Source organism: Gymnogyps californianus, chromosome 19 (genome assembly GCF_018139145.2).
Source record: "Gymnogyps californianus isolate 813 chromosome 19, ASM1813914v2, whole genome shotgun sequence".
In the NCBI taxonomy this organism is placed as follows: Eukaryota; Metazoa; Chordata; class Aves; order Accipitriformes; family Cathartidae; genus Gymnogyps; species Gymnogyps californianus.
Window position 1 is genome coordinate 9,994,562 of NC_059489.1, and position 19,685 is coordinate 10,014,246.

A 19,685-nucleotide genomic window follows, 5' to 3' on the forward strand; every position below is an offset into this window, starting at 1 on the left:
AGAGAGGACTTAAATCATCCTTGGAGAAGGGTTTCTGATGCTTTCCTGTGCACGTACTTCTCCAGGGGGCTGGCAGTTTCCAGTTGGTCATTCTGCTAACACAGCTGTGAAAAGGTAAGAAGGTTCAGAACAGCGGCTGTGGTGAATGGTGTGGTAAACGGAGCTGGACAAGAACTGGTTTGCACTGGAAGTTGGACTTGGCTTGGTGTAAATACCAGCGTACGTGTCCCAGGCAGCAACTTGTGTACTTCCTGTCCTCTGCTGACACGGCACGGGCAGCATGATTCAGCTTCTGTCCTTCAACAGCCACCGCTATTTACTCAGTTACGGATTTATTCCCCAAAACCTAGGGCAATAGGAACTTCGGCTGCGATCATCAGTGAATACAGCAAAATTAGTCACTTTTATTTAAAAGAAATAACATATTACAAATAAGTGTGCAAAACAATTTCTGTGATTAAATACACATAAAAGCAACATGCAACCTTGACATCAAAATCTGCGTAGAAGTTAGTCCTTAGTATGTTACGTGACACTAAAAGAAACTTGTCAAATTTAGAGTTTGCAGCTAAACAATCTTAGAGTGAACTGGCATGTCAGATTTGAAGCGTCTTGAAATTAAATTTCAGAAGAGCAAGACTTCCCTCCCCCCAGGTATTTAGTGCTATGCATGGAGAGCTTGTGTCTATTTCAGTTTCTAGTTTAGCATCGTGTGCCTTAGTTCAGCAGTAAGTGTTAATTGCCATGTAACAATTTTGGGAAAGAGTTTACCAGTCAGTCGGTTTAGTCTAACCTAACTGTCCCTAGGCCAACAGGATTTAGTCTGCAACATCTCAAATAAAAAAAAAAAAAGTTTGCAAGTTTAAAGCCATTGCAGAGATGTATACTTCACGCCACCTCGTTCGTTTATTGTGCTGGATGTGTAAGTGGCCTGTCCAGTCTTCCAGTTGAAGCACAGCAGTTTTAGAAGCAGCCAGTACAGCTGTCGCCCAGTACCGAGGGTGGTTTTTAAATCTGGAATGGCTGTTCCGTTACAGGAGGAGTCACCTGTACGAATACAGGCGCTCTGGGTGCCCAAGTGCCCTGGGTGCTCGCTCCACGCACCGAGGAGAGGGTGGTTGGGTCAGCCAGTGCCTAAGGGTGCCTTCAGCTGCTGCGTACGGTTTGGCACCGCGGCCAGTTGGTGCTGATCACTCCACCGTGGGCAGGCGTACGGGAGCAGCAGGCTGCAGCCGCGCGACTCCCACCACCCAGCCCCGTGCACCGGCTCAGAGGACAAGCACGGGTCACGCTACGGTCGTCTATGGCTACACGCTTGTCATCTCTTCTCCTCTGTTACTCTAAGATGTGCTCAGGGGAGGGGGCAAGGCAGCCCTCCTGCTCCTAGCCAAGCTGGTGGAGTTTTATGTGAGCATGATCCATAGTATTCCCCCCACTCCCAGCCACTCCGGGGAAGTAAAGCAATGCCTGAAATCTTCTGTTTCCGCATCCCTTTTTCTAAGGCTAGTTGTACATTGTACAGCCCCCTGCAGATCTTTTAGTGTGGCAGGCACTCGTGTTTAAGCTAAAGTCATTTCACAGTTTAGATTAAGAGAAACCCAATAGGCACAAGCTTGTTGAAAGCCACATCTTGAAAACTTGAGTTGATGACAGTAACCCAAAGACTTTAATGATGAATACTTGCAGAAATGAGAATAAACATATGTAGTCCACTACTTCAGAGCTTGGTGTGATCATGTTGGGCCAGGCTTCTCAGTGAGGTCTGCTAAACTTCTTGATCAGTATTGGACATTCATATACTGTCTTTCCAAAGATGTGGAATAGCCAAGGCAGTACTTTGACCCATGCGCTCCCCTCAACTCAGTCAAAGCTTGTCGTCCGTCATTTCTAGAAACTGAGCATAGACATCCCTTGAGCACTCCCCTTTTTGGTTGAATAAGAACTTGTAGTAGCTGCCATCTGCACATATTGCTGAAACAAAAACAAACATGTTAAGTTCAGCTCTTCAGAGGTACCGTTCCGTTCCTCCAGCTAGAGCAGCTTCAGCTGACCTTTCAAGCTAACAGAGCATACAGAGAGATGCTCTGGAGGAACCCGAGGTAAGCAGTCCTTGTGCAGTGTCTGTCAGGCCAGCACTGCACCCAGGCTTGTGTCCTTCCACCCTGGGCACCCTCTGATCTTACTCCTGAGCAGCGAGAGCTCCTGCTCTCGGCTGCCAGGGACACGCAACGTTGTCTCAGCTGAGCATTCCCTCCAGCTCAAAGCCAGTGTAGTTCAAAACCCGGTTCTCCAGCCAGAACCTGGGGAAGCTGCCAGTACTTACCTATGACAGCGTTTGGCTCTGTTCCAAAGGCACAAATGCATGGAGAGCCTGAGGGAACCTGAAATTTGGAAAAACTCCATTTGGAACTGAAGTATTTGGGGAGAAAGCTGGCAGAGGCCAAACTGAAAGAGAAAAAAAAAAAAGTATGACGACTTAGTAAGGCGTTGACTGGAGTCAATTTAGAACTGCTGGTGTGTTTGAACAAGTCACAGGGTTCACACTAACTGCTATTTTTGATTGGCTTTTCATTTTCTTCTACTATCAGGTAATACGTACAATTCCCCTTCTAGGGAAGAGTGACCCTACAACTGCCTTTCTGGCTTCGTGTTTTTAAGTTACTGCAAAAACTGCCGAAAGGATTGATTTTTAGTAGAGACTGCTTTATGTGAAGTGTCCATAAAGTATGTTCATGCTAGAGAGAGCCATGAAAAAAAACCCACCCTAACCTTCTGCTGGAATTCTGCAGCTCCGCAAAGGACCGCAGAAACTTGGCAGTTGCTATGTAGTCCTAAATCTGCAACTTCCCTCAAGCACAGCAGATTAATCTTACCCCCTCCAGTGTTTCAAACGCTACTAAAAGGGCAAGCCCCCCTCCCAGCCCCCCCCGAAAGGCTTCCGCATGGCTCAAACCCTACCTTGACTGCTTATTTCTTTTAGGGTCTTCTGCAGCAAAAATATGTACTGTGCCGTGGTCACTGGATACGCAGATTAGGGAAGCATCCTGATTGAAGTTAATACTGTAGAGAATACAGACAGTTGCAGCGTCTCTACCGGAACGTACCCACAGCTGCTGGAGTGCACAATTCTGCTTGCGCAGTTGCCTAGAGCAGCTGCCAGCCTGGCAGGCAAGGTGGCACCAGCTCCTCTCCTGGAGGAGCTCTGGGACTCCTCCGATTCAGCCCTGCTCTGAGCAGCGCTGACAGGAGGAACAGCCCCTTCACTGGTGAGTGCACGCACTCTGAACGGAGGACCTGGTTTGTCAGGACCAGCCGTGCAGCAGACTGCCCTGCCACGGACACGATCCGTGCGGGCCATTCGGCCACTTCTGCTGGAAGAAAATGCAGGACCTCTGCTCCAAGGAGTAGGCAGGTATTGGATAAAGTGTGCAACACTCCTACCCCAGAGCGGTGCTTGGTAGAAGAATGGAAGTTTCCCCACTCCTAGGAGCGTGCTTCCAGCAGTGGGTTGGTCAGGCTCCTGCCTTGGGCTCACACATGCGGAGCAGCACTGTGTTGTAATAAACCTCCACGCACCCCCAGGTGCTCATCCTAGTCTCTCTGGGAAGTGTTAAACTGCATCGTTGCACTCCCTGTATTTCAGCGTGAAGCTGAAGTATCCCCCCAGCTACCGTTCATCCTGTGCAGAGAAGCGGGCCTATCAAGATCTACATCTTCATCCCAACCCCTGTAACCTGTGCTGGGCTTCACACCGCTGCCAGCTACTGCTCTCTCCTCGCCAGCCCCGAGCGAAGAGGAAGCAGCACAGGCCCAGCACAGCCCTGGCACCTCCGGCTGCCGGGAGAGTTCTGCCTTGGGCCCGTGGCAGCGTAACGTCCCTGTGCTCTTTGAAGATGACTCAGGTGCCGTTTACCAGGGTGCCTCAGCACAACAAGACCCACAAGACGACAAAGCAGAAGGAATTAAACATACCAGTATATATTGGCTGCCTGTGATCCTCTTCGTAGCTCCTGGATTAAATGCCCTGATGAAGTATCAAATATTCTTATGAGGGTCCCCTTGAAAAGGAATCAAGCATTGTATTAGGAAAGACAGAAGACTCTCTTTACATCTATGAGTGCATCCTAAAGTTCTGTCCATCTGACCAGCACGCCCCTACGTACAGCATTGGGTTTTTCATCTCAGTAGATCTGAGAGAACCTCTCTTAATTTTTGGGAAGAATATCAATTCCCCCACCACCACCACCACCACCACAATGTTATAATGCTTTGGTACACAATCTTGTTACTTAGCTACTCAACTAAAGAAGTTTCTTCCAAGTTAGGTTTTAAAGCACTAGCGCAGCCCCAGCATTAGTTTGCAAACATTAGAGTAGACTTGCGTACAGCCTTTTGTGCCCAGGTTCTGTGAATCACTTCTTGCTCCCCATAGTCAGTACTCTGTTTTGATTGCTACCATGCAATTTTTTTTCCCCGCTAAGTATGATCAGGCTGCAGATGGTCTTGCCTTACAGTGAGTTCAGCTGAAGTCATCTAGAAGAATTAGTTACCTGTCACATGCTCATTATCTGTATTGATCCAAATCTGAGAGACGCCACAGAGTCAGGTTACAGACAGAGTACGGCATTGGATACTTCATTTCGAGTAAACTAAGCTTGACACCAGAGATGCAAAGCAAGTCAGTGTATCCCAAATGAAGTGATCAACAATTCAGTAGTACTTCATCTGATGAAGTGTGGGTATACATTGTCACCTACAACTCGCGTTATACACCTGGTTAACAAATGCACTTCTCCAGTCGCACAGCAGTAAATAACAGAACCCAGCAGAGAAAGATTCGGGTAAATGTCAGCTTGGTTTTGATTTAAGGCACCAGCTTGAGATGTTTGCTTACAGTATGCTCAGAATGGCAGTTTGCCCGTACTGTTTCAGTTCGCAAATGCTGTTAAAGTTCAATGCAAAAAAAAGGAATGTCTTAATACAAATTCAGCAGATTACTCTATTTAGCAGTGGAGTTGGGCAGTTTTAAGAGCTTTGTTTAGAAGACGTACAGTAATTAAGCTTAGTTAAGAGAGACTATGGCTGCATTTTCTTTTCTTAAGCTTTTTGAGCTATAGGCTGTGCAGTAGAAACTGTTCTAAACAGAGACTCGTCGGATTAATTTAGCTTGTCCTTGAGAAACTCACTTCAGTTGAGTGGAAGAAGGTGGCGAGTACTCAACTTGCCTCAGGTAGATGGGTACATCTACCTTACGTTCCTTTGGACACTTTGGAACCAATCATCCTTTGGGAGATGAAGCTCACTAGCAGACTTCACGGAAGTTCCCATGGAGAAGGCAGGTCTATGACTTGCTTTGCATCCTTTCTACATCTCTCTGCAGCAGCCCAGCCCAAAGGGATTGGTACTAGGCAGTAACTTCAGGTTTTTGTCAGTGTCTTGTGTTCTTTAGCCCTATGTAACATACGACCGCACACAATTTGGTAAATATTCCAAGAAGCATTTTATCGTTTACACTCTGTATGAAAACATCTGCAGCGTGTGTATGAGAAAAACAGAGGCAGTGCACCTCCCTCCTGGTCTGTGACAGGAGTTAAGCCAGAGCAGAACGAAGTCCTCCACTATGACAGACCTATTTGCAAGTATTTCTTTAGCCAGTGGTTTTAAAGTGAATTTAAGCAGAAGATAATAGCAGTGAAAGAATGCAAATAAGCTTCCCCCTCCCCCTTTATTTTTAAAATTAATAGTATTTATTGAAGAACATGTGAAACACGGGAACTGCTTGGGCCAGATCTCATTCAAATGTCACTGCTACAGTCAGCTAAAACATAAACGCTACGTCAGGCACGGCATTTGGGTTGCTGTTTGGGTATCCTAAAGGAGCAGTAAAGATAAAGACTGAGAATGCGTATTTCCATGACAAATTTTCCAGTTAGTTATTTCTATGTCTTTCCTACGAAAGGATGCAACATCCTATTTTAGAAGGCATTACTACACTAGAATGCATAGGAAATCAGAGGTACGAGGAGATTATTCTTACTTTTTCTGATGCTGTTGCAATTCTTGTTCCCTGCAGATTTAAAGCTATACAGCTCAAGACTCCTTCATGAGCCGGTATGTCTACAGGAGGCTTTTCTGTATTAGCGAGATCCACTATCTGCACATGCCCAGTATGTGTTCCAGGAAATGCAAGAAGAGAATTATTACTATTTGGACAAAGGACACAGAGACCTAAAAGACAAAAAAAAAAAAAAAAAAAAAAAAAAAAAAAGAGAGAGAGAATAACTGTGTAGTTTCCATAACCTAATAAAAGTTTTCAAACGTAAGTTTCTAAATATCAGTAATTTCAGAATAAACAAACATACATGTAGTAAATCAGAATTTCATTTTAATGGCTATTGCGGTATCCCAAAACATGATCCGTCCATAAGTGCAGAGCATAGAGAAGTAGGGGAGCAGCATAATTTTAACTTGCTCTCATCACTTTATTTCAAAGTAATCTAGTTGTGGTTATCCAAAATCTGGATGTTTTCAGAGATCAGCTCCATCAGTCTGTTACAGCAAAGCTATTTAAAAAAAAATAAAAAAAGTCTCCTTAGCAGCTCGAAAAGGGTAAGAGTTTATAATAGGTGATATTTTAGTTTCTTCTCTGTCAGTAAAACATTATTGTTAATTCACGTTTGAACTTGGTTCTTATGGCACTTGCACTTTTTTCTTCATAACTTTTTGCCAACCATTTAAGGTAAATCACATCTCTCCCAGGTGTTCTGCTGACACCAAGTAAATTCCTGCAATCTCAGTCCACAGCTAGCGGAGCAACGGGTGGCTATCACACAAAACAACATAATTCTACTGCATCTTCTGCCTTACACCCACCAGCCTGTCAGTCAGTCAGCATGCCGAATCTGCTTTTAGGCTGTGCTGCCCTGAGCGCAGCAGCAATTCCATGTTTGCTTCCAGCAGGCTTGAAAACCTCTGAGGACGGGGACTCCAAGCCTAAGTAACCTCCTGGTGGAGAAAACATCTTCCTGACGTCCAAGCTGATCCTCCCGACATATCAAGCATGGCCAACACCCCTTGTTCTACTGTCTGGCACTATCAAGAAGAGTTTAGCTCCATCGTTTCTGTAACTGTCCTTCAAGTAGCTGTCAGCCGCTAGCTGCAGACAGCCCTTCAGTCTCCTTTCTGCATGAGTAAACAAGCCCAGCTCCTCAACATCCCCGTGCAGGCTACACGTGCGTTGGGACCCTGACCATCTTCACAGCAGGGCGGAGTTGTGCCCGGAGGCAGATATTCACACAGTTGCCATTACACCCCTCTAGTTTTAGACTTTCCCTTGCACACCTGGTGTTAAGTGTGCAGCTGACATGGGAGTATGCTCCTCTCTTTACCCTCAAGGCTCTCCTTCCAGACAGGACCTCCCTTTTTCAGTAAAGCCTACTGCAACAAAACCATTTCCTTAGGTCAAACCCAAGCCCTATCCCTCCCACGCCTACCTGGAGCCTAGAGCTGGCATCACCGCGCTACACAGTACTTAGCCTGCGGCACTGATACTCAGCTTGGTTCAGGATACCTTCTGCTCGTTTCAACAAGAGACAAAGCCATACCTTGCTATTTAAAAAGAACAATATCAGTTTGCTAATTAGGCTCTTTTTGACACTGTAGAGAATAGCTTGCTAGACAGTTCTAGCTCTATTAGAAAAGAGGAATGATGCACTTCAATAGTTTGTGTTTATAACTAAGCTTTCAGCACAAAATACATCAAGTTTACAGGTTCTTTACAGAAGAAAGCATATAGCTCTTATAGAAATCAAATCTATAACAGGAGTACATGAAAAAGCTTTTCTGTGTCAAGTATTAATAAATTTTAATAACCATTTTATAAACACAAAAGCATCTCCAAAGGGCGTGACTCTAGTGCAGTAAGGAAACTGTTTAATGACTTACTAAATAACCGATTCGGCAGCTAAAGATGAATAGCATGTTAAGAACAGAATAAACTTCCTTCCATTCCCCAACCCACATATACAACTAACCTTTAGGGTTGTAGCAGGTTTCAAAGACGTGCAACTGGTGGGGATTGTGTGTGAATGTGAAAACTTTAATCATCGAGTCCAAGACTACCACAATTCTGAAACAGACAAGAAGTTCCTATGACTTGGGGTGGGTAAAACAGGGACACAGATATTAATTCACATCTGCAAAGGCTTTCAACTGATGTAATGGCTATATTCTCCCCCCCTCCCAACAGACTCACAGCCTTGCAAAAAACTATGCAACTATGAGCCCGCAAAGCACTTTTATCCAAAGCTGTGACAGCAGAACCCCTCCGCCCACACATACACAGGCTCCAGCTGTTAATAGATGCTCTCGCTCTAGAGATCCGCTTGAATTCCCTCCACACTCCTCCACACCTAGAAAAACAGTCAGCAGTAGCCACATGAGAACATTTCCCTACATTAGGGGGCCAGAAAGTCTTACAGGCTTTTCACCAAGGTTTCAGATACCAGTATACTTGAGCTGTGATCTGTTAACACCTAATGCTTGCCCCCAAAAGCCTGTTTTACCTTTAATTGCTGGTGTTAAAGCAGGATCTTTTTCTTTCTACAAACAGCTGGAAATGAATAAGAACAGCATACAAAGCCAAGCTGCGCGTTTGGAACACAGTTCTTGTACCTACCTATCTCTTCGCAGCTTAACTGCTTTGACTTCTGTAGAAAACTCTATCTCAATGACAGTCGTCTTCTTCAGGTCATCCCAGATCATTACTAGAACAGTGCAGAGATTGCATTAGATCATCAAGGCATATCTGAAGATCCACATCATCTCCCTTATAACGACTTCTAGTTTCTGAGAAGGCTACTCAAGAGGTGCATCCAATAGCTAAGCAGTTACACACTGGCATCAGGCTCACCAGAAGGTATTTAGCTACTACATATCAACCCAGTCTTTCATGCTATGACTCGTGCAGGTAGGAGCTGGTAAACTCTAACCACAAAAGCTGACCCTAAAAATACATTTTTCTAAAGACAAGCAGCTTTTTTGTTTTGCTCTGAGGGCTATCGAAGAAATAAGGCAGCATAAAAAAGTAGCATATTTTCCTACAAAGCTTGCCAACCAGGGACCTCTTCCCCCTCAGGCTGCCGAGCCATAGAGTCTCTTGCGAAGTTAACTGTGAGAAGTACAGGCTTTGTCACCAGGTCTCGGAGACTGGTCACCGCAGGTAACTGCCTGTTAACACTGCAACAGCAGAGACGCAACTTACTTCACCATGTTTACTTAAACCTGCTGCAACATCCCCTCCTCCAACCTTCCGAATACCAGACCCCAGCTCAAGGCATTTGGTTTGGGAGTTCTTTGGGCAGTTTCACACAGATAGCAAGGCAAACATTGACAAGATCTATTCCTCGAGACTCACCTTTGTTAGGTGGGTACTTCGGCTTTTTTCCTCCACCTACTAGTGCTAAATAGTTGCAACGAAACAACATTTCGACATGGCCAACACCACCTTCTAGAAATTCTGAAAGACAAATGTATTTTATTTAAAAGTGTCAGAACCTGTTAAAATGCCATCTAATTTTTACCACTGTTACAAGAAAAGCTCGCGCTATCTAGCACTTCTCTCAGGCACCTGAGAAGAATAGTATCTTCCTACCCTCGCTGACCTTAAAAAACAGAGTATTGTCTAAGAGTGGGGGTGACAGACACGAAACCCTGACTAAAAGGGTGGGGGTTTTTTTTTGTTTGGTTTTTTTTGGTGCTTGTTTAAGATTAGGATTCTCAGCAAAGTTGCTTTATTTTTCATAGCAATGAAGATCACCACTGTTGTCACACAGTTGGGACAGGCCTCATTTTCATATATAGAAAAAACACAGCAAGGTTTTAAGTTATATTAAAACATGCTGCATGAGAGGAGATCGAGCAAGATCATCATGGTAGCTTGATCATTTCTATTATACAGTGGGCTTGTAAATATGTTTAGAAAGACTGTCCAGTTAGCTCAAATTCATTCCCCTCACACGCACACGTTTCAAGTCTGGTGTTGCTCTATTATGCTAATGCCATGTATTTAGAAAAATACCAATAGCATTCATTAGTCATGAACCTTTCTATTTGCAAGGGGATTTGTCTTTATAGACTTGGCGGATTTGAGGAAAGAAGGCAAAACGCACATATATGTAACTGAAGTAGAATCTCTAGTGCTGTTCTCTGGACCATACCCGTAGCTGCTAGAATAGGTAAAAAGTACGGTCCAGCTCCAGCAAGCCTCCACTCGATGATGCAGGAAACACAGTGAAAGCAAGAGAGCTCAGCTGGTGCAGACAGTTCCTCATTTATAGTGCAAGGAAAAGGTTTTTTTTCTTTTTAAGAATCTCAACTGCAGAGGAAGTAGAATAAGACGCCATGCTTATGGTGCAAGTGGAGGAACAAAATACCAACCAGGGGATTTTATAATAAAAGAATTTTTCTATTTGATGACATATGAGTGGGGGCTTGGCTTTGTTTACATAGCTTAGAGGGATGCTTGGCATTCCACTGGGGAGAGAGAACTGAACTGTCAGGAGGAGAGGCCGTAACTGTGGCCTTCAAGGTAGATGAGCAGAGTTAAAAACAAACTTCTACTTTAAAAGACTGCCCAATAACTCCACACACTGGCAGGCTGCAGCAGGAAAGGTGGATGAAACTAGGAAACCATTTCAAAGCTAGAGGAAAAGTTGAAATTTCACAAGGGCTCAAGAGAGACCTACTGTCACAAATAGGGATGGGAGAAAACAGGAAAAATGTCTGAGGAGCTGGGAGGAAGCACTACAATGGAAAAATGTAGACATATGCATGAAGGATAGGACAAGGGAGATTCCGTTAGACATTAAGAAGCACTGCAGTACATCTGGATGAAGAATCTATGTTGTGACTTGACTACACAACGCTGAAGGTAGATGCCTGGAAAGATATTCACACTGAAGCAGTAAAGCCTTGGATTTCATACAAGTCCTTGTGGTTTCTTCAACAACACTTTTGACTGCTGCGTTTCCTTCCTGAACAGCTGTATTTGGACACTACCTCCTTCTGCACCATATCGTCCTCTTAACTCCATTAAAGCATTTAAAGCATGACAGCACATTTTGTTATGAAGAAGTATTATCACTGTAAAAAAAAGTCTTAAAATATTTATGAATGATAACTTGAGACAATTTAAGAACGTGCAATGTGTTCTGAATCTATGTTAGAACAGATACTTTAATCATTATCTTTACAATTCTGACAGGTGATGCTTGGATGGGGAACTTCACGGAACTCCTGGATATAAGAGAGACAAGCCAGGGTATAACAGTTTTAAGACTTGGTTTCATATTGGGTTACAGAAATCAAATAGACACGCTCCAACTGGGACTATCTCAGGTAGGTTTAAATATACATGAAAGATGAACAAGATTTCTCTGTGTACCTATGCAGCCAGTACAGTGTGACCTCTCAGAATCCACAGGGCAAAGGCAATCTGACTCATAAGAAACATTTCATGCTAGGCGTCCTGGAAGTATGTCCAGAGCTACTGGCGGGGAGAGTTTTGACAAGGAACTCAACAGGACTTCAACCTGAATTCTGATCCTTTTAGCACACCATCACAGATGATAGTCCCAAGACATGTTGCTTATGGAAGAATTTAGTATGAAGAACAGAAAACAGTTTGTCAGCTTTGGCCACATGAACAGTGACTGAAATCTCTTACAGTGCTAGAAAGTGAAAGCATGCCTGGTTTCATAGGAATTGCTATTTTAAATACATTTTTCCTCTTATTAAATCCTTTCTATCACCACAGGCTGGAATTGCTGGGAAACCTGTTTAGCATGGCAGCTTTCTTCCTATATTTAGGGTTAGAATCACATGGCTAGGTTTCATTTTCCCTTATTTTGACTCAGTTATGTTTGCTTTCTGATAAAAAGTCCCACGACCTGTTAATATAGCTCATCGAGTAACTTCTGTTAAGACATGATACTAGGTTTACTGCCTTAAGATCCTCCCAAATTTTCTGAGCATACAGTGAATATAAAATTTAGAGTATGAGAGGTCTGAGCTCACAGTGCTCTTGCAAGCAATACTCTAAGCAAGTACAAGACACATTACGTTCAGATCTCCAGTAAAAAGGCAGTAGTTTTATTGCTGTACTAGATCATCCAGATTACTGCACAAGAACAGAACAACTTCTCTTGATGGTACATAATAACGCTGCAGCGAGCAACTCTTCTCCCACTTGTGAATAACCAGGCAATTTATCTCCTCTTCAGGACTACAAACATTAGGAACAGCTAACACAATTCAGCCTCTGCAAGAAGGTGAGACACATTCATCAGCCAGCTTTATGCAAATTGATAGCATATAAACATCTGACCGGGCAGTGGCATAAGTGAGAGTCCCTTTGGGACCAGCATGGACTCCCTTTCTTGAGGCTTTATTCAAAGCCTTCCAGTGATGGAACAAGTGAAAGCTAAGCAAATCTTACAGAAAAAAAATGAGGAGGCTGAGCTTCCAACACAGAACTAGCATGGTATAATAAGTAAGCATTTTACCTTGTTTCTCTTTTTCTTTGAGTGGATCTGCATTATAAACTCGGAATCCATTTTCCATTCCACATGCAAAGCATCCTGTAGTAAAAAGCACATATATACACACATATATAGTAACTGCGAGATACACTCAAGAACTAAGGAAGAGCCAGAGGGTTAAGAGAGCATTACTCGATAACTGCATTATTAAATTCAAGCTGAAGACCACTTGCAGGCTTTGTTAGTGTTTGCAAGTGAAAACCGCTTGGAGGAGCTGTCCTCTATGCTGGCCTCTATTGAAAGTGGCAAGGTCTCAGTATTCTTTTTAGACAGGTAAGAAACCAACGGAAGGAAAGGAGAGCAATTCCCAACCCATCTGTATCCTATGCCATGCACTACAGAGGGAAGGAAACCTGCATTTTAACTTTTATGGACCAACAGTCATTATGAAGCAAAACCCCTCCTTTCTTATTAGATCCAAATTTACACCGTGATTAGGACTATATGAAGCATGATCCATTGTTCATGTTTCCACAGAAGAGAGCTTCTCAAACATAGTTTTTAAGAATGCTCTAATGAGAGCCTACTGAGTCAGATGACAATAATTACATGCCAATAGCTTAAGTCTAAACCAGGGAATGATTAGAAGCCAGATTAAAATACTCTGGAAAATTATTTTAGTTACATTTACGTACAGAATTATGCATGTGCCTTTTTAGTGGAATCCATCAAACTACCAGTATCCTGTCCTGCTGTTTTACTCGCTAATGGGTGAATGCAGTTACTAATATAAAGAAATGCCAGTGTGAAGTTAGAAGCAGCTACCATCGCTAGAGGCAGACTGACAGAAGATTAGTTGCTACACAATTTATATGCACTGTATCAAAAATCCAGTTAAGATCTTCAAGGTACTAGAACAGAGATATTCACATTAGTCCGGTTTTATTCTTATGCACTGCAATGACTGCAATGACCTAAACCCCTCCGAAGTAAAAATTGAGGAGCTATGTCTAAATGCACCCCCTCCCCAAACGCAATACCCAAAAATCACAGGGTGGGTGGGGGAAGGAGGGAAGGAAGTCTTCACTCAACATAAGGTCTCCAAACCATTTGCTCATAGCCAGGTGACTCATGATTTCCTACACACAAGACTGGGCTGGTTTGCTGCGGAGCCATGGCTCTGCAGCTGGCAAAAGGGCTCAGACTGCAAGAGACTGTTTCAGGTATTCCTGGCGCTAAAGGTTCACAAACAGCCAGCAATGCTCCTCACAACATAGGCAACTAACTGTCTTTGTGGTTTGCATACTATTAGCTTAATATAAGCTCAATGAAAAAAAATTGCATATGCTCACTGAAGGGCAACTGAGCAACATTGAATACATCTTCCACTGTTCATAGCTTGATGCAGGTTAAGATGTCAGAAGAAACAATACAATTGGTGACTCTTTTTTTTGTGTTATAACACAGAACAAAATCATTGTTCTCACATAACAATAAAAAAAGTGTCATAAACTTGATCTTGACAACAGTATTAATTTAAAGTAACTCCACAATTTCGGAAAAATAACGCAGCCAATTTGAGATTCCTTTTTAATACTTCAAGGGTTTCATTCCAAGTAGGACCTATTTAAAAAAAAAAAAAAAAACCCTAACAAAAAAAAAACAACAAACAACAACTAAACACAACCCCCCCCAACCAACCAAAACCCAACAGCAACAAAAAAAAAAAGGCATCACACACATCCTGCTTTACAGACCAGTATCTTATGAGGTGTGGGGGTGTATGTTTGGCAGCATCCTTAGGGTTCCTATTCACTGGACTCACACATACAAAGGAAAAATTACTACAAGATCCATCTCTTCAATGTAGAAAGGAAACAAATTAACCCTCTTATTTTACATATTGTCACTAACAGCAGAGTCACAGACCCAATATACCAGACTGTTCTACAGTGAAGAAAACAAAACACACAAAAAACCTACTCCCCCAACCCAAAAGACTCACAGGCACAACTTCACCCTGTCCAAGATTTTGTAATAAATTAAGTGCAAAAAATTATTGTTTACATATGTAAACATACCTAGAGAGTGGTTAACAAGAATATAATAATTATAGAAAGATTAGTAAACATTGAAATAGATGCTTTTAAAATTAACTACATTCATTTTACCTCCTCCCTTCTCAGTGCATCATTCTTTAGTTTGCTCTGTCAGTCGAACACGTAAGAGTGCGCTGTATTGAAATCAAAGCACTAATAAGCTGCCACCTCGTGCAGTATACTTTACTGGGATAACTGGAAAGCAAATTACAATGGAAACATTTCGCTCTACATAAAATAATACTATACAGGATGAGAACTAATCTGTTTCTGGTAGCTGTAGTGTGTATCCATATAATTATTTTTCCAGCGACAGTTTTATAACACAATATTGTATTTCCAGGAGAGACGAAGGAGAGGGATGCTGAAACTGTTCTATAGTAAAAGAGCACCGTAAAGTTTTACTTGTGTTAATACCAGCAGCTTATAACAAACCCAAACGGAGCATTCCTAATGCAATAAAATGCAGACATTACATTTCCTGTAGCACTGCTACAGCTTTTCTGCAGGGCTAACCTCGTGACTAAGACGTGGGCTGCTTTTAATGTCTTGGGAATATCTACATTTTTAACTGGAGACAATACACCGGAACGGAGGGAATGTGAGTAATGGTGATATTCCCCACACAGGCGATCATTACTGACAGAGATATGAAGTTCTCAGTCATGGCAACCCCTGAGCCAAACAAGAGAAAAAAAAACATACAGGAAGATTACTGCTACTCATTCAATTCCAGGTTACAGGAACAGCTTTGGAGCCCAGTGTTTCCCATCTGACTGATCCCAGCATTTACCAGTGGGATCACAAATTCGACAGCTACAGCTACAGCTTGCAAGCTCTTATGTATGAGAGAGCAGGAGAGGGGCTGCCAGAAGAGGGAATTGCTGCCACAACAGGTACACTTCCTTCCACAGGAAGTTCACATCTCATTTGAAGAAGGGACAGACATGCTGTGTAAAAGCCACTGATAGAAGACAACTCAGATACTTTAAAAAAAAAAAAAATTATTACAAAATTATTACCCTAATCCGCAGTTGTGCTTGTTCCTACAATAAAAGTACTATTTGCCAACAGTCCCAGTGAGGCCACAATGAGTTTTGTTTGTTTTTCTAAAACCAAAAGAAAAAGGAAGGGTTAAATTAATGACTATCCTAGAAGATGCCACAAGCTGAATGGGGCATGGTGACATAAAGAGATCTGGAGGCTTTAGAGCCTAAGACCCAGAAAACGCAACAGTGAAGTCTAGGGAATTGACTATGGCAGGCACAGTTCCTAGCACGTTAGTTTTCCTCACCACAGCAAATTTTGTCTAAAGCCATAAGAGAGAGCACAGAATCCTACCAACATTTATGGGGTCCTATAGCTAAGCATTTCAGTCCACTAAAGGAGATCAAATGAATAAGCCAAGTGTGTCAACACCAGAACAAGTCTACACCTCAGTTTTCAAACTAGCTTTAGACTACAACAGTGACAAAAGAGGAGAAACTTGTCAGCAATTTACACATACACTTGCTGGTATGGTAATTTGTTATGATGTTTTGTCTATTCACTTCTGTAAAGCACTTTAATGTTCTTCTGAAAGCATTAGAAAAGTGCGTGAAATCAGGAGCATACCAGCTTGAAATTAAGAACCTAAAGTCAGAGTATTCTGTTTTAAAACAACTGAAAACACCTTGCAATATAGGCCTTCCATTTTTTTTAGTTACATTTTTTCTTTATTTTTTTAATTTAAAAACAAAAAGTGGCAAAGGCACCCAATACAGAAATATAATATCGCTCAAAACACAGTAAGGGAAGCACATTTCAGAAAAACTGCAGATGCTAGCTTTATCACTTGTCAGTCATGGAAGTTAAGACTTGGAGAGACTTATTAGATCATTCCTCCCATCTTCCCATCATTATGGGATTGGCTAGTCTTAAATTACTAAGAAATTAGGTTATTGTGACAATATATGCAGACACCCACACTACTAAGCTTCAGCACTCAAGTGACTCATATTTCTATTTTTAGCAGAAGCAATAAGGAATAAGTGAGCTTTTCCTCTTATCTACTCTTCTTCGAGCAGCCAAAGAATTGCCTATCCTTTAACACTTTAAAAAGGCCCTAAACTAGTAAAAAGTTAGCATGCTACCTACAGTTCAAAAGTCATCATTCATAAGCAGGAAGAGCTCCAGGAGCCTGCAAATGAAAGCCAAACATGTTTTTTCTCCAAGTTTTTTGTTGTTATTCAATTGGCTGGCCAGGCTAGGTAGGATGGGACTTGAATACTGTCAGCTCACAGATTCCCAAGACAAATTCCTTAACATACTTTGGATGCGACACTATTCAAACAAGTGTTTATTTTGCATTTACTGCTACAGAATTTAAGGAAGCCTTTGCAACAAAGAACAAGTTTTACACACTAAAATGATGTTCTAAAAGGCATTTTGCAGTAAAAGAGAAACTTATGTTCTTACACAGTTCTCTATATAACCCAGCCCCATCACAGGCCAAGCATCAAACATTACTGCTTCATTACAGACCCCTGCAGGTTTGAAAGAAGCTCATCCTTGCAAATCTCTTTCTCCATCTCTGTTGCAAATGCAAGATGAAAACCAGCGCAAACAGAGTTGCCGAAAAACAGACTATTCTATTGTTTTCAAGTCAACAGGATAGCATGAAGAGAGCTACCAAGAAGCTCACTTCATTAACAGCTTGATATACTACTGACAAAATGTCATCAGAGATGTTAGACTAAAATCAACAGAATAATTCGTGTTTACACACGACTTCAACAGCATCAGCAACAGGTATATGAACTACAGTCTACAATGACAGAAGCTGCAAGACTGTCTTAGGCAAGAGTATTATTTGTTAAGACAAAAGGATGTTACAAAATGATGACCTTCTATTCCTTATTCCACAAAAATGACACTTACTCATAAGACTGGTGCTATTTTTATATTGCAAAAGCAAGACGAGGCATATGCACCCCTTTCTGCTTCCCTTTCTAACAAAGAAAAAACATAAACCAAGCATACAGTGAAGCTTTTCAGTGGTGCATGTATCTCCACTTGTCTGCCAGTATGGTTAGTGGTTTTAACCATAATTTTTAAAATACAAATCAGGCAAAAAGAAAAAAAAAGAAATTACATCATTAATTTTGAATGCAAAGTACTTACACTGAGAGAGCGACATTTTGTGAGTTACCTTTTCAGTAATGCAGTTTCAAAAGAACATCCCTTTAAGCACAGGTTTTAAGGCAGACTTATACAACTACACAAGGGAAGCTAGCCAATTTTAAGCAGCACAACTTGCAGCAAGTACCAAACCACCATCTGAGAGACAGATGTATTTGAAGATGCACATTAAACACGACTGTTCCTTCTCCTCTCCCCCCACTCCACCCAACCAACTCTCTCCGAAGTGGCTGGGTACACACACTAGCACACCAGAGCTGAAACAACAGGAGAACGGTTAAATCGTACCTCTGCTAACACAGCCTTCCCGGCTTTTTAAGGCAGGGGCTACGTCTACCACAGCAACTACAACGACCAGAGCCCGGGCACCCTGTCAGCCACGGCGGGGGCGAACAGGGAGACACACAGCGAGGGACATCGCGCCCTGCCTGCCCGCCGCCTCCCGAGGGACGGGATCGCAGGCCCAGGGCAGCCCGCCCTCCCGCAGCCGAGGCCGCCCACGCCGGGTCCCGGTTACTCACCGCTGCCGGGAGCCGCGGCAGGCCCAGACTCAGCGCGGGCGCCGCACTCCCCTCACCGGCTCTGGGCGGTTACCTCCGCCGGGCTCCCAACCGCGAGCCGCCACCCCTCTGCCGGCACAAACCGGCTCCCCAGGCCCGGGCCCGGGAGAGAAGAGCCTCCGCCCCGGGCCGGGCCGTCTCCGGGCACCGCGCCGAGCGGGGCCCACTCCCCTCACGGCGCCGCGCCGCGCCGCGCCCCGCAGCCCCCCCCCACAGCCCGGCCCGGCCCGGCCCGGCCACCTCACCGTGGTCCTGGTTGAAGCCAGCGTAGAGCAGCCCGTTGCCGTGCGGGTTGGCCGGGAGCAGGTTCATGGCTCCTGCCCGTTCGTGTCCGCCCGCCGCCCTTTAAACCATGGCGGCGCCCGCCCGCCTCAGCCCCGCCGCGGGAGCCCGCCGAGCCGAGCCGAGCCGAGCCGAGCCGCGGCGGACAGGCCGGCGGCTGCTTCCGACCCTGCCAGGCAGCGCCGCCGAGCGCAGAGGCCATCCACCCGCCAGGGTGAGGAGCGCCGAGCAATCGAGCGGCGCCGCGCCACGCCCCTGCGGCCGGCCGGGGGATGGCGGCGGGTGCGCTTGGCCCTGAGGGGGGGGAGCGGGCCCTTGGGGGGCCGGGGATTTAGCGCTGGGCGGGAGGAGCCGGATCTGCTCGGCTGGATGCGTCTCTGAGGAAGAGGCATTTTCTCAGGGGGCTGCTTCGGGCGGGATATGCCCCGAGGGTCGCGCAGGCACAGGGCCCCCCCACTGCGGGGAGGGCCTGGCTGGGGCCTGCCCCTCACCGCTGGGGTGGAGAGCCCGCTCTGCGGGGCTCCTGAGGAACACGGGCCCGTAGCTTTGGCCCCTCGAACGCTGCATGGGCCTGGCAGGCCTGTGGGGATGCCCTTGTCTATACTTGCTCTGTGCCTTCCACATCAATGGCTTGATGTTGTATTTCAGATTTGTGACCTACTCTTCTCTCGTACAGACTTCTGTTTGGAAATTACTACAGCTTTTCAGTTTACAATGGGTCATTACAGTCCTGGAGCTGTCTGCAGTGACCAGTTGGTACGCTATTCTTTCTGCACTCATATATATATAAAAAGTAAAATGAAATAATCACATTGCATCTTTACAAGATTTTGTCTCCTCAGGCAGTCAAGAGACTTGGTATAAGAAATAACAAGCCCTTCTTTGCTTTTTTTAAACCTTCCTCTTTCCAACTACAGGCTCAGGCTTTACTTACTCCATCTGGGATTGCTGCAGGCATTACCAGAAGCAGGGAGTGCTGCTCTAGTCTCTCCTCCTTACCTTGTCTTTATACTGGCTGGCAGGAG

The 19,685-nt window shown here is 44.2% G+C and overlaps 1 protein-coding gene across 1 annotated transcript; it reads right to left on the reverse strand.

The window, feature by feature from the left end:
• Nucleotides 1-292: 292 nt before the first annotated feature.
• WDR45B (WD repeat domain 45B) lies at nucleotides 293-18,771 on the reverse strand. The gene is made up of 10 exons (XM_050908416.1): nucleotides 18,624-18,771; nucleotides 12,564-12,638; nucleotides 9,416-9,517; nucleotides 8,678-8,765; nucleotides 8,034-8,128; nucleotides 6,038-6,228; nucleotides 3,973-4,058; nucleotides 2,959-3,060; nucleotides 2,324-2,445; nucleotides 293-1,971 (listed from the first exon to the last, which is right to left on the reverse strand). Exons 1-10 carry the CDS (start codon nucleotides 18,688-18,690, stop codon nucleotides 1,865-1,867), a joined length of 1,035 nt encoding a protein of 344 aa, XP_050764373.1. The 5' UTR covers nucleotides 18,691-18,771; the 3' UTR covers nucleotides 293-1,864.
• Between the last annotated feature and the right edge of the window lie 914 nt (nucleotides 18,772-19,685).

Coding starts and splice junctions, on each gene's coding strand:
- WDR45B (XM_050908416.1), bottom strand. CDS start 18,690: ATGAACCTGCTCCCGGCCAACCCGCACGGCAACGGGCTGCTCTACGCT. Junction 8,766..9,415: donor GAAGTACCCACCTAACAAAG/GTGAGTCTCGAG, acceptor GCACTGTTCTAG/TAATGATCTGGGATGACCTG. Junction 3,061..3,972: donor CAGGCAGCCAATATATACTG/GTATGTTTAATT, acceptor TATTCTCTACAG/TATTAACTTCAATCAGGATG.